At 40.0% G+C, this 17,528-nt stretch overlaps 2 protein-coding genes across 2 annotated transcripts; both read right to left on the minus strand.

The window, feature by feature from the left end:
* Positions 1–5,513: 5,513 nt before the first annotated feature.
* LOC128119475 (disintegrin and metalloproteinase domain-containing protein 26A-like) lies at positions 5,514–7,643 on the minus strand. Its single transcript, XM_052752856.1, has one exon. It carries the CDS (start codon positions 7,608–7,610, stop codon positions 5,514–5,516), a length of 2,097 nt encoding a protein of 698 aa, XP_052608816.1. The 5' UTR covers positions 7,611–7,643.
* An 8,511-nt stretch (positions 7,644–16,154) lies between these two features.
* LOC128119392 (serine/threonine-protein kinase 16-like) lies at positions 16,155–17,292 on the minus strand. Its single transcript, XM_052752788.1, is given in 2 exon segments — positions 16,155–16,752; positions 16,754–17,292. Coding segments are annotated over 2 exon segments (924 nt in total). The 5' UTR covers positions 17,080–17,292.
* Between the last annotated feature and the right edge of the window lie 236 nt (positions 17,293–17,528).

Genomic DNA, 17,528 nt, shown 5'->3' on the forward strand with positions numbered 1-17,528 from the left:
CTCAAAGAAATTCGGAAATAAAACATGGTTACCAAAGATTGGAGAGAATACGCAAGAGGGGAAGATGAGAAACTTTATTTATCCATGACAATATAATGTTTAGAAAAGAAGGAATGTTCTTGTTCTCCACTGTACTCTACAGTGACAACCAGTAACGACAATGATTGTATATTTCAGAGCTAGAAGAATGGAATTTTAAATGTTTTCATCACAAATAAATCATACATGTTTGAGGTGATCTAGATGCCATTTATCTTGATTTGATCACTTTTCAATATATATAAGTGTAAAGATTCACATTTGATCCAGTAGGCTATAGAGATGGTTTAGAGGTTAAGAGCACATTCTGCTCTTTCAGAGGACCTTGGTTCGAATCCCAGCACCCACATCAGGCAGATCACAATTGTTTGTAACTCCAACTCCAGGAGATTTGACACTTCTGGTCTCTCCAGGCACCAGTTCTCATGTGCACATACATACATACAGATACATAAATAATTAAGCATAATAATACCAATAATTTTTTTTAAAAAGACATACATTAGATAGGGTAAATGTGTGCAAACACATGTCAATAATAGTATAAAACATAATATAACATGGGATAAAATAAGGAATTAAGGTTTCACATACATAACCTACAAAGATAGTCCTGTGTAGGTCTTAGAGAGTTGAAAGATTTCACTTCTAAGCAGAAGTCATCTTCTTTTACTGAGTGAACCCCATCCTCGGCTCAGATGTAGCCTCGGTTAGTGCTGCAGAGGAAGGCAGTTCACTTCATTTCAAAATGGTTTTCTATATTTGAATTTTTTTTCATAATTACTTTGACCATTGCCTCTCAGCAGGCTTTAAAATATGATTTTTTCACATTTTATTTTCAATGAAAACCTGATTTGATAATATTTACTCTATAAAACATAAAATTCTAAAATATTCATAATATCATTTTATGTATGTATATATGTATGTATGTATGTATTGTATATATGCAAGCATATATGTATTAATTATGTGTTGATATGTTTGTTTATTTCTTATTTGTCCTTGTACAGAGCAACGCATGCGGCTCACCTAGGGTAATCATGGGGAGGTCAAAGACATGTGTGAGGGTCAGTTCTCTCCTATCATGTAGATTCTAGAGATTAAATTCTGTTCAGCAGGCTTGTGTCACAATGGCCTATAGTAGCTCAGGGCTCCTGCCAGCCACATGAATTTATTTTATAAGTAAAGTTGATAAAGGCCTGAGTTGGAAGGCCTACTACTTTTCTGTTGACAGATTTTAATGAAATTCTACTTAAGTTTAAATCATGTCTACATGATTTTAAAAGTCCTTGATAAAATTCTGACACTATCATAGTTACCAACTGGGAGAAAGGAAGCCCTGAATCACTCAGTTCACTCCCAGAATGAAAAAACACATCCCTGAGATAACCAAGAGTGCCTAACTAAGTTGAGTAGTTCTGTCCACTGGGAGGGCAGATCAAATGAAAGAATAATGGAATAATCAATCATGGCTCTTGATCTTATAGGTATGTCTTATAAATCTATAACATAAGAACCTAGAAGTCGGGTTGGGGATTTAGCTCAGTGGTAGAGTGCTTGCCTAGCAAGCGCAAGGCCCTGGATTCGGTCCACAACTCCAGAAAAAAAAAAAAAAAAGAACCTAGAAGTCCTTTAGCAAGGGGAAAGCCACACTGGTGTTTAATCCTCTGGAATTTTCTAGAGGACTAAAATCCCTGCAACCAAGTCTCAGGTAGGTTGTTTCAGAGCAGTGATGTATCTCTGGGCCTTTCAGTGCAGATGCTTAGAGAACAGCTCAGTCTGTGTACTAATTAATCCCAGACTGAAACCTACAAATGCCATATGAGTGATAGTTGTCACAAAACAACATTGAAAATTACTTCTTTAAGAAACAGTTGCACACCTTTTCCAGTCCAAATCAGGTTCCTCTATATGCAGGTTCTACTAATGCGGTCTGGTTAAACCAAATGGGATTTGTGGGATCCCTCTCTATAAATAATAAATCAAAGTGGAGTGGTGAACATGTTTTGAAATTTACATGCCCAGTGAAAATGTACACAGATGACCCACTAGTCATTCCTGTGTTTATGGACCACAGACACCAATTCCATTAAAAATAAACTAAATTGCCTTAAAATAGCAAAGTACGAATATGCTAGGACTTTCTTTTACATAGTCTTGAAACTTTAGGATCCCAAAATAATGCAACTCTCTAGAACTTCCTGTGGAGGTTTATGACACTTGCAGTAGCGTTTCTATAGTCAGGACATTACAGCTTAACACATGGGGTAGTTCCAAATGGACTGGAATTATTCTATGAAATTTGTATATTTTGCAGTCTAGATACAACTTGAACATTGAGCTACTTCTTTTTTTTTTTTTGTCAGAGCTGAGGACCGAACCCAGGGCCTTGTGCTTGCTAGGCAAGCGCTCTACCACTGAGCTAAATCCCCAACCCCGAGCTACTTCTTTTTAAATTAGGTGAAGTTTCAACATTGAATGCTGTGGGATGTTCTGTATGGCAAATGTGTTGCTGATTGGTCAATAAATAAAACACTGATTGGCTATTGCTATTGGTCAATAAATAAAACACTGATTGGCTATTGGCTAGGCAGGAAGTATAGGCGGGACAAGGAGGAGAATAAAGCTGGGAAGTAGAAGGCTGAGTGAGGGAGACACTGCCAGCTGCCATGATGACAAACAGCATGTGAAGATGCCAGTAAGCCACGAACCACATGGTAAGGTATAGATTTATAGAAATGGATTAATTTAAGCTGTAAGAACAGTTAGCAAGAAGCCTGCCATGACCATACAGTTTGTAACCAATATAAGCCTCTGTGTTTACTTGGTCGGGTCTGAGTGGCTGTGGGACTAGCAGGTGATAGAGACTTGTCCTGACTGTGGGCCAGGCAGGAAAACTCTAGCTACAATTGAACTCTTTCTTTTCAGGTCAAATTTGAACAGTGGGCTCTGCTATCTCAACTGAAATTTGGATAATGAGCTATTGTTTTTCAGGTGATGTTTAAAAACTGTCATAACTTTTGCATGGTAATTATTTTTCTCATATGAAAGCAAGTAAAAAAAAAAAAAACCCAAGTGAGTCAACAAGCTTTGTTTGAGTTATACGTCACTCTCATTTAACTAAGAGTGGGCTACTGTCAATGTAAACTGCACCAGGCATTGCAATGAGTGACCCTCTTTCTTATGAAAAAACATCATGTCAAAAATTAACTTGAGGAGAAAAGGGTTTATTTCACCTTGCAGCTAGTGGTCCTCAATCCAAGGGAAGTCTGACAGGAGCTCAAGGCAGGGACTTGGAGGCAGGACCTGATGAAGAGGCTTGGATGGAGCACTCTTATTAATTTGTTCTTTTTTCTTTAAATTTTATCTTCTTTTCTTATTTTATAATTTAATTTAATTTTACATATCAGCCACAGATTCCCCTGTCCTCCCTCCTCCTGCCTCCCCAGCCCTCCCCCCAGCCCACCCCTCATTCCCATCTCCTCCAGGGCAAGGACTCCCCTGGGGATTCAGCTCAGCCTGGTAGATTCAGTCGAGGCAGGTCCAGTCCCCTCCTCCCTTCACCCAGGCTGAGTAAAGTGTCCCTGCATAGACCCCAGGTTCCAAACAGCCAGCTCATGCACTAAGGACAGGTTCTGGTCTCCAGGAGTCCAATCTGTGAGAAAGAGGAGGGATTGTATGATCAAGAATTGTTGAGATCATGATTGGAAAAAGCACAGGGACAAATAGCTAAACTAATGGAAACGTATGAACTATGAACCAATAGCTGAGGAGCCCCAACTGGATCAGGCCTTCTGGATAAGTGAGATAGCTGATTAACTTGAACGGTTTGGGAGGCACCCAGGCAGTGATTTGTTCTTAATAGCCTACTAAGCCTGCTTTCTTACAGCAACCAGGATGACCTGACTTACACTCGAAAAGAACTCCCTGCAAGCTAAGGAAACTAGAAGGTGGTGATGTACCTTTAGTTAGTAAAAGTCAGTAGAATTCTGGTCGGTCAGAACAAAGCCTTATCATAAGTCAGATATGATACACTGAGCGATTTGGCATCTTGGAATTTGTAATTGTTTGCTTTGCATCCCCCAGGTGGTTTATTTAGAAAACTTCAGCGACTGGAATTGGCAGGAGTAAAGGTTCAGCACTGAGAGCTTTCAGTGGGGAGCACCAGGGATAAGAAAGTGAACAGGACAGAAAGCTGGGGCCACAAGGACTACATAAGCTGATGACTCATGCTTGCAAGTTTATTAAGCAGCACTGTTTCATGTACTACTTGCAGTGGGAAACATGCACACAGTCAGCAGAAAACAGTCACAGAATGGGACAGAGTCAGCAGGAAGATTACCAAGCAATGTAGCACTGAGGGAAGAAACCTTCATGCAGAAAATGCCCCTGTAAGATTGGGCTGTAGGCAATCTGTATAACATTTTCTCATGTAGTGATTGATGGCTTAGGGAGGGAGGGTGCCCATTGTGGATGATTCCACCCCTGGATTGTTGGTCCTTGGTTCTATAAGAAAACAGGCTGAGCAAGCCAGGAGGAGCAAGCAAGTGGCAGCCCATCAATGGCCTCTGCATCAGCTCCTGCCTCCAGGTTCCTGTCCTGTTTCAGTTCCTGTCCTGACTTCCTTAAATGATCGAGAGTGGTAAGGGATTGTAAAGCCAAATAAACACTTTTCCTTTCTTAGTTGATTTGGTCATGATGTCCATTACAGCAACAGCCATCTTCACTAGCAACATCGTGTTGGGAAGTTTTGAAAAATGTGTTAAAATCTCCAGCAGAGTGAGAGCTACTTGACAGCAAGCACGTGAGACCAGAGACGATGGCAACCATCACAGGAAGCTCCAATCATTCTTTCAGGTTTGCAGTCTCACTCTGGCTCTCTTAGGAGTAGATTTTTGTGGACAGGATTTGCCACGAGGAACCAGAATTTGGAGGCTCCTTCTCTCGATGTGACAAAGAAGAATGAGAAGGGGAGAGGCTTTAGAGCTGAGAAAAACCAAATACAAAAACACATACAATGGCTATTGGGTTGGACCTATGCTTATGGAAGACAGACACAAATTCCATCCAAAACAAGGCGAAAATTGCTGAAACTAAAGAAAAGTACCTATTTGGTAGGGCCTCCTTTTATTTGGTGGTGAATGCTTTTGATATTCCAACAAGGGAAGTCTGTAGAACTTCTGGCCTGGGATTTCAGACACACACACACACACACACACACACACACACACACACACACACACACACACACACAGTGACAGTGATATTCCTGTGTTTAGAAGTCTACACACTAATACATGAAGGAATTCTTGTAGGATAAATATTTTTTTATTATTTCTTTGGTGTTTTCTTTTTACCTTTGGCATCATCCTTTGCTGGTAAACATTCAAGGTTGAGGTTTTGTTTTTCAGGTGAAATTTTAGCACTGAATGCTGGTTCTGGTTGTGGTGCTGCTTGTCATTTTAGTTTTATTAATATTCCATCCTCCTATTTATGGCAATTAAGGTAAATACCAAAACCAGTAAAATAATTAAAAAAGCTAGCACATATTTACCCCAATTGGATCCTTTTAATCGTGGAGGTGGTCCACTGTCTATACTACCTCCATAGCCGCTGAGTAGACAGTGTGGTGGCTCTGATCTGAAATCACAATGGCAGTGATGTTTATTGTTGCAGACTCCATTGTTATTGCATTCGAATGCCGAACAGTTACTTACCAAAAAAGACTTATGGACACACTTCCTGTCAATGCACATATGATCTGGACCACAAGGTGTGCCATCTCTCACTGCTCCCTTGTCACCTTTGGTTATCCCAAAATGATAGTCCACAGTCCAGCAGGTGACATTATTGAAGTGAGTCCAATGCACTGTTTCATGGTTTTCCTTATGGAGAAGTTCTGCCACATTTTCACACTGGATTCTTCCACAGAGTACATCAGCGCTATTGCATGGTATGTAATTACGGCTATCGTTACCGCAGTTTCCGAAACGGTCACCTCGTCTGTTCATTTCGATGTAGCAAGTGTCATCTGCACTCTTGGCTCCACTGCCAAAAATCATTTGACAGTGTTTCTCATGTTTATGACATGTCCTTTTGTAGCAATAACCACCACCACTGCAACGAGTTCCATCCTCCAGGTATACATCTTCTGGACACTCAGCTGAACTTCCATAACACCACTCTGGAAGGTCACATTCATTGCCCTGATATCTGCACACTGTGCCTGCTGGCATGAACTTGCAACTTTTGCAACAAAGTCCAAAAGCACATTCAGCATCAGGTTTGAGAACACAGTCTTCACCACAGCATGGATCACTCTGACATGATTCAGAGGATCCACAGTCACACTCCTCTCCTTCTTCAACTAAACTATTCCCACACAAGGTGAGGTTTGTTGTTACTTCTTTATCTGGAATATTATATAAACAACTTCTTCTGGTAATCACTGAATACATATTCTCATAACTGCAGTTGCTGAATCTAGGGGAATTAGATTGATATGCAGCCATTATGCAGCTTGATAACCCACAAGTACAGTAATTCTCATCATGAGGCATACCCAAATTATGACCCATCTCATGTGCTATAATGAATGCCATGTCTTGAAATGAATTTGTCATAAAACTGTTCACTGCACAATTAATAGCTATGCAAACTGTACCTACATAAGCTAGCCCTAAATGCTGACCATATCCTTGCCTGGCAAAAAGATGTGCAATATCATTTCTAATGCGATTGTCAATGTTACTCATCTTCCAAGTGCAGAAATTAGATAGGACTTTATCTATGGATTCTGTTACATCGACATGGTTTTTTTGAGTCCAAACTTCCAGTGTAGTTAAAACCACCTCAATATCTATTTGAAGATAATAACCATTTATTCCATTGACAACTTGCAATATTTCCTGCATACAAGCTGTGACATTATTATTTTTATAAACATATCGTTTATTATCTACTGCCACATAATATTCAAGATACCTATGGTGGGTCCACCAATTCTCATATTGGCTTTGCATAAGTGTGGAGTCTTTGCTTTCTTGAATCTTCATTTGTCGTGCTATCTCTTCTTCTGTTAACCCACATCTCATAGAAAATGATTCTGAGTCCTCACTGTCTATTTTGTATACCAGATGTTCAAATGTGGATGTTTGGTTCTTGGGTATGATTTCATAAACTGTGCCATTTATCTCTATTATGCCTTGCAAACTCCCAAAACAAGTGTTAATAATGAGCATGGATTCAGGTTCTCCATCTACATAGCCATGGTAGTAGCAGTCTTTCTGCACAAAAGGCTGTTCTTCTAGGAGATCACCATTGTTATTGTATGTGAACAGTAGGAAGTTCCTGGATACGAAGTATTTTGTGGGTTTCATGGTGATAATATGTCTCTCTCCTCCAAAGCGCAGACTATAAGAGAGCCAGTCTGGGGAAATATCATGTGTACTAGGGTCAATGACCCTCAAGGGTATCACTACTTCTGGAGTGCTACTGTACCTAGCATGTGTAGTTGGTGACCATGCAGAGAGTAAGAGCAACATCCACAGGCAGAGCTGAAGGAACATGATTCTCTCATGGACCAGGGCCTCACCCACAGACACCAGAGGGCTTTGTTCTGTTAGTCCTCACTTTGTCTGGTTGCATGCAGCACTGGTCTTCAGTGGTGTGTCTTCTGGCAGAATTGATCAATCAGAGCATCAGGACTAAAGGAAATAGTTAAACAAAGGGCAAAATAAGTAAATCATGATGAAGTCAGGTTAGAAAATAAAATAGCAAGAATTGGGCTTACATCAATTTATATTCCAAGGTGTGTCAACAGTGTTCATGGATTTTCTGTTTAATTGTGGTAAAGTATACTTGTTCCTGTGCAAATTGATTTCTAATTTACTCCTAGCTTTTAATAACTTACCCTCTTCTCCACATTGTTTCTGAATGTTTTAATTTCAACTTTCCCTCAACAGCTGTGAAAGATATCATAAACTGAAAATTAACATTATATTTGCTTTCATAGTTAAATGATAGTAATTTAAATTATAAAACTTCTGGAAGGCTACTGTATTTAGCATGTCCATCTGGGAACCATGTGAGACAAAAAGCATCATCCACAGCCGGAGCTGAAGAACTATGATCCTCTGATGGACCCGGGTCTCGCCCACAGTCATTGTGTCTATTAGAGAGCAAAGGAGAAGGCCTGGCCCTTCTAGTCCTCCATTTGTCTGGTTGCATGCATCACTGACCCTCTGTGAAATGCTTTCTGGCAGAGCATCAGAGCATAGAACTAAAAAAAATAGGGAAAAGAAGGGCAGACATAGCCATACAAAAATCAGAATCAAGTCAGTTTAGAGAAGAAAGAACAGAGAATGGGCTAAAATCAAAATTCTAAGGTGTACATCCTCAACACTCTGTTTGGTTTTTTTTTTTTGTCTTTAATTGTGGTAAGGTACACATTGTCCCTGTACAAGTATATCTGATATACTCCAAGCTCTTAGTAATACACTCATAATTTTTAATAACTTGCTCTCATTTTCACATTGTTTCTGGATGTTTTAATTTTCAACTTTTTTTTCAACAGCAACTGTAGATTTCCTTAGCTAACAAATAAGATTGTCTTTGATTTCATATATATATATATTGTAAACTTCCTCAAACATTGTCCTGCTCATTGAATACACTTGCATGTTCCTTTTTACCCTTTTCTTGTCTTTGCTGTGGGTGGCAGAAACTTTTCTCAGACCCAAAATTATTCTCATTTTTATTTTCCATTTTTTCAAAATATTGTTGCATGTGAGTGTATACAGTAGGGTGAATGAGAACCCTGTGTGCATGTTAATATATGTTTGGAGGTCACAGTTCATCCTGGCTAGTGAGTCCTCAGAAGACATACATATGGTTTGTGCAATTAATTCTAAAGTTTAGTATTTTATTTTTTATTGGTTGGTTATTTGATTGCTTGTATTTATATAAGCAAGTGTGTGAATGTATGTGTGTGTGTGTGTGTGTGTGTGTGTGTGTGTGTGTGCGCGCGCGCACGCGCGTGTATATTTGTGTTTGTGTGTGTGTGTTTATAGAAGCCAAGAATTAGCCTTGGATATCATTCCTTATCCACCTTGGCTTTTGACACAGAGTTGGACATGAGCATGGTGTTCATTAGAGAAGGAAGAATGACTGGCAGCAAGCCTTAGCAACCTATATATTTCTGCCGCCTTGTTGCTGGTATTACAAGTATAGGCCACCAGCCTGATTTTTTACATAGGTTTCAGGGACTCATTCTCATGTCTGTATATTCTTGGAACATTCACTTTACCAAATGAGCAATATCTCTTGTCTGCTACCGTCATCTTTAGTGTATTATTCTCCTGAAAAATTAGTTAAGGAATAATATGCTTGATCATAGAGTGCTAAGTGCCTACATAAGAAAAAGCATCCATAAAAGACATTTAAGGACAGCAGTATGAAACCATGATTAAAACCCTGACATGTCATCATAGAGCCTTCATCCAGTGACTGATGGAAACAGATGCAGAGATCCACGGCCAGGCACCAGGCTGAGCTCCGGGAATCCAATCCAATGAGAGAGTGGAGGAATTCTGTGGGCAGGGGACATCAAGATCATGATGGGAAAACATGCAGAGACGACCACCCACACTATTGGAAACCCATGAACTATGGACTAATACCCGTGGAGCCCCCATAGGACTAGACTAGGACCTCTGGATACAGGAGACAGTTGTTTAGCTTGAACTGTTTAGGGGATCCCCAGGCCGGGGGATCAGCATCCATCCCTGGTGCATGGGCAGGCTTTTTGGAGTCCTGTGCCTAGGGTGTGACACCTTGCACAGCCTTGTTGTAGGGGGAAGGGGCTTGGACCTGCCTCAGCTGAGTGTGCCAGGCTCTGCTGAATCCCCATGGAAGAGCCTGACTTGGGAAATGTGGGGATAGGGTGTGGGTTGGGGGAAAGGCTAGGGGATGGGAAGAGGGAAGAGGAGGGGATCTATGGGTGGTATGTAAAGTGAATAGAAAATTTCTTATAATAATAATAATAATAATAATAATAATAATAATAATAATAAAAACCAAAACCCTGACATGTTGATCACTATCAAAAAATACTTTGATTTAGGTTTGATAATTATCACAGAAAGTGTATTTCTGGTGTAAAGAAAAGAATTGTTTATTAAAAACGCACCATTGTTGTGATTGTACCAAGAAAAATATGTCAGAATCAATGACTAAAACTATAGTAGTAGATAGGTTAAAAACAAAACTTAGAGAATAATTGAGCAAGTTGAACCTTGCGTTTATTAAATTACTATATAAAATGATTCTAGCATTCAGAACTCTAGAGAAAAGATATATTCTTTTCATCCAAAATTTGGTACAAATATAACAATCTAAATTTCATGTTAGCTCTCAGATATCATCTTTTACCTGAAGTTTTTTTCTCCCCTGAACTTCAAATCATCAATAGCTAGCCAACTTACCACCAAAGGTCTCTATAATTTAGGATGCATTGAATCACATCAAAACCTCTAGAATCTCCATAATAAAATAGAAGGGAGTGGAAATATTTAAAGGAAATTCCATCCCCAATTATGAACAATTGTCCAGGAATTGAGGGATGTATGCATTGACCTCCTAATTATTTGTGCTTCTGTCCCTTACTGAATCTTCCAAAGACTCACCATCAGGTGAAGTGATGTCCGTGTTCCTTTCAGGCTATGATCTTGCTCACAAAACATCTTTAAAACCCATTTTAGGAACAAAGTTTTTGTTGGAGAATGCACAAGGGGATATAAGTTCTTTATTTGTCACCTATGGAGTAAGTTCTAGATTTGTGAGCCTAGCAACAGGAGCCTCTCATTTAACGGAACCTGGCAACTGGTGAGGTTCTTCCCAATGTTACCTCTACCACTTCAACCAAGTTATTTGGATTTGCTCTTCCACATTAATAAGTCTCACTTCCTTCCTGTCCTATGTTATGCTCCAGTATCTCCAGCTTGAATAAATCTCCTTTCCTAACTCATAGGCTTCTCCACACACTTTAAAATTAGCGGAACATTTTGTTCATATTGTAATCATGCTCCTATTTATTTACTCTGTATTAACTCTAATAAGGAATGCTCAAAGCACTTCACATTCTAGAAAATAATTCCACCCCTTTTAAAAATACTCTTAAGGGAACAAAGTTCTGCCATTAGTTATATCTTCCTGTGGTCAATGAGTATCATAGAGACAGAGAACAAACACCTGAACATGTAGAGTCATCGTCTATTTCACACAATGGTTACTAAACTAATGCATGGAATGAATTTAGGAGGGGTGAGGAACAGTGTAGGGTGAATTTCTTTAGCAGTGAACTAGCTGATAATTGATAAAAAAAGAAACATCAATCTGAGAGCCATGTTTAATTGCTGATGAAGATTGCTAATATTTGGGGACTTGGTGACCTACCAGTGTGCTTCACTGATGCTTCCATCTTTTTTATTATGATTTTCTTTTTTTTTTAATGTAGGGTGCAAACTTTTTTAACTATGAAGCATTAAGGATTTTACATGCTGGGAATGTTCTGGAGGACACAAATGTTTCCAAAACCAAGAGAGAGTAAGTAGATGCTTCGTTTCTAAAGGCCTGTTTGTGAATAAATCTGCCAGCATGGTGGCTGCTCAAACTTGGAAGTGGACATTGTCATAGTACCACATGTTATATAATACCAGGACTGCCCAGTACAGCTCCAGCTACTTGGGAGAGTCTACTGCGGTCAGCGTCACTCTATGAGTCTCCCAATGTGATAGAGCCTGTGGACTTATTCCATTTTTTTCTCCTCCCAGATTCATCCCTTCCTCCTACCCACCTAACTTCATGTTCTTTTTTCTCTTTTAAAACAAAAGAAAGCAGAACAATAAAAGTGAAACTCAAATAAAATGACACCAAAAACCTGGAGTCTGCTTTCTGCTTTCCATACTAGATGTGATCATTGTGTCTGCCATGGAGTGATCTGAGTGTGGTTGACTTACCTAATTTCACTCTATTGAAGAAAATTAATTTTTTTGTCTCCCAGCAATTTTCACTTGCAAATAACTATATGGCTTTGGAGTGGGTGTGAATTTTTTTTAATACAATATATTTTAATCATGTTTATCAGGAGTGCCACTTTATGCCCGGTTCTTCTTCTTCTTATTGGGATTCTGTCTGGGTTGAGCTTGTGCTGGCCCCTTCTCTCACCATTTCTGTGAGCTCATATATATATATATATATATATATATATATATATATATATATATATATATATATATATCTGTCCTACTGTATCAGGAAAATGCGGCTTCCTTAAACTCATCACCTCTGGCTCATAGCCTCTTTTATTCATGTTTCTACAGTGATCTCTGAGCCTTCAGAGGAGGGGTTTGATAAAGAAATTCCATTTAATGCTGAGCACTCCAAAGTCTCCCACTTTCTACATATTGTCTAGTTTAATTCTCTTTGTGATTTACTGTTCACTACATCTTACATACTGGTGAGAAAAAATGGTAGGGACCTGTTTATTTATCATCTAAGATTGGTAACGTCTGGGACCTTGGTGACTTGCCCACATGCCTCATTCACCCTTCCACCCTTTTTATTCTTTTTATTTTATTACATTCTTTTCCATCCTACAACTCTTCCTGGATCCATTGCCACCTGGCATATCACTCAACTTCATTTTCTTTTTCTGTCTTAAAACAAAACAAAAGCAAAACAAAAAGTAACACCACCCTCCAAAAAGAAGAAGACACCAAAATACCTGGAGTCCAATTAGTGTTTCTTAATTACATGTGATTATTGTGTCTGCCCAGAATGAATGAGTGAGTTTGATATATCTAGTTTCACTCCACTGAAGAAAATCAATTTTTCCTTTCCTGGCAATTATCACTTGAGAATTCATTCTAGCTAGGACTAGGCTCTTTAAACATCTTTATTTTTTTTTTGTGGGAAGGTGAGGGTATTTTTCTCCATACAATTATATTTTGAATATGTTTCCTAGGGGTGGTACTTCATGCCCAGTTCTCATTCTTGTTGGGATTCTATATGGATTAAGCTTGTACAGGACTTATTCTCACCTTTTTTTGGAGTTAATATGTGTATCTGTCCTACTGGGTCTGGAAAATGCTGTTTTCTTCATCATCCGTTGTCTCTTGCTTTCAGAATCTTTCCATTCCCTTTCCTACAATAATCTCTGAGCCTTGAGGGGAGGGTTTTGATAAAGACATCCCCTTTAGGGCTGAACACTCCAAAGTCTTTCACTTTCTGCATATTGTTCAATTTTCCTCTTTGTGATATTTACTATCCACTGCCTGAAGAAGCTTCTTTGATGAGAGTTGTGTGACACTCTGGTCTACAGGTATAGCAATATGTCATTAGGAGTCATTTTATTATAATAGCAATCAAGTGGAAAGGTGGTTATAGGTTTCTATCTATACCACATGACTCACCTACTGCCAACATAAACGATATCAAGTATGGGCTCCATATCATGGAGAGTGACACAAATCTAATCAAAAGGGGATTGGTGAATTCCAGAATATTCTCATTAATATTTGTACATTTCCACTAATGCACTGGTGTGCATATCTTGTAAGCAGATCATTCCTACAGTTTGGTATAGCTATGTTATAGCTGGATTAGATTGATGATTACTTCTCTGCTCTTGAATCATATATGACACCTTAAATGGCATATATATGAAATCTTTTAGTATGTGTGAAGTTTCCAGTTTATTCTCATCTAGATTTCTCCATGTTGTGTGCCATAAGCATGTGTTATCATCATCAATGGTGTCTTACCTTTAGTTGTTTGGGTAAGTAATAGCATTGACAATATCCTGTAGTGATCGGGTGTCCATGCGACCACTTGGACGGCAAGTCAAAAAGACATAGTCCTTTCTGGGAAATGGAGGTTTTGTTTGGTGACGTAAGGTATGTAGTTGTGGCATAGGCTCCCCCATTATAATCGTGGTTACCTTTCAATTATTCTTTTATTATGCATATATTTTAGAATGCTTCTGCAGTAGTAGGTTTTCATGTGGCATTTCTAATGGCCTTGTTGTTAGTTAGCCCTCTCTTTATTCCTAGCTTTTCCATGTACTCCCATTACTCATCCCCATTATCATTCTGTTCTAATTTCCCTTTTATTCATTTATAACTCTATATTCTATATATCCTTGCTGATATATATTGCCCCCGGTCCCTTACTAGTCACATAACTTCTGAGTGTATTATAACTGAAACACACATGTCTAAACTATAAATCGTAACAGCCGTACTTAAGAGAAACATGAAATGCTTGTCTTTATTGGTCTGACTCACCTTCCTCGTTATGATTGTTTTTAGCTCCATAAATACACCTTCCAAGTCCATTTTTCTTAATAGCTGAGTGATAGTCCATTGTATAAAATTACCATATTTTTATTATCTTTTTATCAACCGGTGTTCATCTGTACTGCTTTCCATTTCTGGCTATTACCTATTGATCAGCTAGAAACAAAGATGGATAATTATTTCTATAGTCAGGTGTAGACTCTTTAAGGTATGTACTTAAGATACATACAGATAAATCTTAGGATAAATCTATTTTCCTGTGTTTGAGGAATATCTACACTGATTTGCAGAGTGGCTTCCTAGTTTGAACCCTGACCAGCAATTAATAACTGTTCCCCAGGAGGTACATCCTAGCCAGCATATCATGTCTGCTTTTGTATTAATCTTGCCATTGCAACTGGAATAAAATGAACTTCCAAAGTTATTTTAATTATTTGCTAAATAAATTTTTATTATATCTGGAAGCTTGGTACATTTTAATGTTTTTCCTTGACCCTTCCTTCTTATTTCTGTATCTGTACTAAGCCCTGTGGTAGAATATTATTTTAAGGTGTGTTACTTTTGTTTATGCTTCATTTGTTTAACTCAGTGAAACTGTTTTACCTTGCCTGTCTAAAACACCTTATGGTCTAATAAAGAACGGAAGAGTCAATAATAAGGCAAGAGACAGGATGGAGGGGGGGCTCGCAGGCAGAGAGAATATATAGAAGGAGAAATCTGGGAGGAGAAAAAATAAAGTAACAAGGAGAGGATGAGTCCAGGGTTCAGCCACCCCGCCTCCCAGCCAACCATGGAGTAAGAAGTAAATAAAAGTATATAGGAATAGAAAAAGATAAAAGCCCAGAGGCAAAAGATAGACAGGATAATTTAAAGTTATGAAATGTTGGCAAGAAATAAGCCAAGCTAAGGCCAGGCATTTCTAAGTAATAAGACTCTGTGTGCGCATTAATTTGGGAGCTGGGTGGTGGGCCCCCCCAAAAGACAAAAGAGCCAAAAGAGCAAAGAGTAAAAAGAGCAAAAACCAGCTAACAACATTTTGGTGCCCAACATGGGGCTGGAGTAAGAGAAAAACCAATAACATATTGGCGTACCAACATGGAGCCCGTATTTCCATGTAGGGCCTGAGAAAACTAAAGAGAAAAAAAAAAAGATATGGCTCCTTTAAGAGTTTCTACCAGACAGTTTCTGCCAGACAATGAGCCCTTGAGTAGCTAGCACATTAATTAGGAATAACAAAGAAAAACTAAGTAAAAATGTCTACCACAGTGCAAGCCTTGGCATTCTAGAGCTCTAGGAAGGTTGAATGTAGGTTTTGATCAAACATCTCCAACCTGGCTGTGAGTTTTAGGCTTGGCTTACATGAACTCAGAAGCAAAGCCAACCAATAGAGCCGTGCTCAGAGGACCCAGCTATAGCATAACTGTTTACAGTTTGCCCACATAATCAAATAAGACTAGAGATATGCAGTAAAAGAGATCCAGATGGAAAGAAAAATCTCTAAACAGGTTACAATATGTTTAACAATGTGCATAGGCTGAAGTAAAGAAAAATGTTATAGTTGTAGAAAAAAAATGAATGGCTAAAAATTAAAGTCTTTATTTATTTATTTATTTATTTATTTATTTATTTATTTATTTATTTATTATTTATTTTTAGTCTGTTTTCACTTTATGTTAGCGCCATTCTGGGTAGAACGGAAGGAGTTCCAGTGAAAGCTGCTTCAAGGTCATCTTCCCAACATGCCCATTGCTTTGATCAGATCTGGGTGGTGTGGTGTGCTGGCTGGCCTGAAGTCGGTGGCTGCAATGCCTCCAACTGACTCAGGAGGACAGGAATGTGAGGGCGCTGCTGGGGGTCCACAGTCATCATAGAGGCCAGAAGCTGTCGCAAGGCTGAAGAATGCTTGGGGCTCTGTGGGGTGCTGAGTTCATTCTGCATAGCAAGGGCCACACTGTCACCCTTCTGGAACACCATATCATAAGGGCCTTCCCCAAACATCATGGCATAAAGCACACAGCCTAGGGACCAGACATCAGTCCGCTCATTGATGACACAGTGGCTCTGTACAGAGAAAAGCTCAGGTGCCTGGTAGGAGATGCTGCACCGCTGGGCCGCCCAGTCCTGTAGAGCTAGGGCCTGGCGGGAGCCCTCCACCTGGATACATGCTTGATTCATAGAACCCAAGTCCATTAAAACTGGCTGCCCCTCATCACCAAGCAAAATATTGGTGGACTTCAGGTCCCTGTGCGCATAACCTTTGGCATGAATAGCCTCAAGGCCTCTGCAGATACCCAGCAACAATGGAAGGATTTGGTCTTCAGTCAGGAAGTTGCCTTGGTCCTTCAGCCTTTCTCTCATTCCACAGTGTACTTCTCTTGAAAAAGGGTAGTAGCAGCCAGGCTTCATGTTTAGCACCTCGTTCTTTCAGACAGTAAGCCATGAGGCGAAGGGTGTTGGGATGCTGGAAGAGGCGGTGCATGTCCGCCTCTCGCTGGGCCTCTTCCTGGTCCCGCTGCTCATGACACACGATTCGCTTCAGGGCGTAGAAGTGTCCATCATGCAACCCCTCCACTAGGTCCACATAGCTGAACCCACCCTCTCCCAGTTTATGGATGAAGAGGTAACGCTTATTGTCAATGATGACAGTTCCCCGGGAACAGACACACAGTGCGTGGCCCATAATGTCTCAGTCATCCTCTTCAAGGATGGTCTATCTTCCAGGGAGAGTGGGCTCCTCCAGGCGATGGGCTGGGGGCCCCGCAGAGCATGCAGGCCACTTCCTTCCACCCCCGCACACCTTCGGCCAGGTCCCGCTCTCACGCCCGTCGGGCATGGGGTGGCTGGGCAGGAGGTGCGGGACTCGAGCCCACCTCTGGTTGAGCCGACCCTCCGCTGCCCGGGACCGAGCCCAGGGTCTGCAAGTACAGGCTCTTCACTGACCTGGCTCGGGCCCATCTTTATTTATTTTTAACAAACCCAATTACTTCCTTCAAGTCACATGAGACCGCTGCCACCCACCCACAAAGCAATCTCTATATTCCTAAGGCGAGGGCCCAGTGAGGCTAACTCCAGGGACCCTCCCCCAGGCCAGCAGTGTATTCTGGGGGATGCTGAGCAGCTAGGGTTGGG

Source organism: Peromyscus californicus, unplaced genomic scaffold (assembly GCF_007827085.1).
Source record: "Peromyscus californicus insignis strain IS unplaced genomic scaffold, ASM782708v3 Scaffold_23__1_contigs__length_62951481, whole genome shotgun sequence".
In the NCBI taxonomy this organism is placed as follows: Eukaryota; Metazoa; Chordata; class Mammalia; order Rodentia; family Cricetidae; genus Peromyscus; species Peromyscus californicus.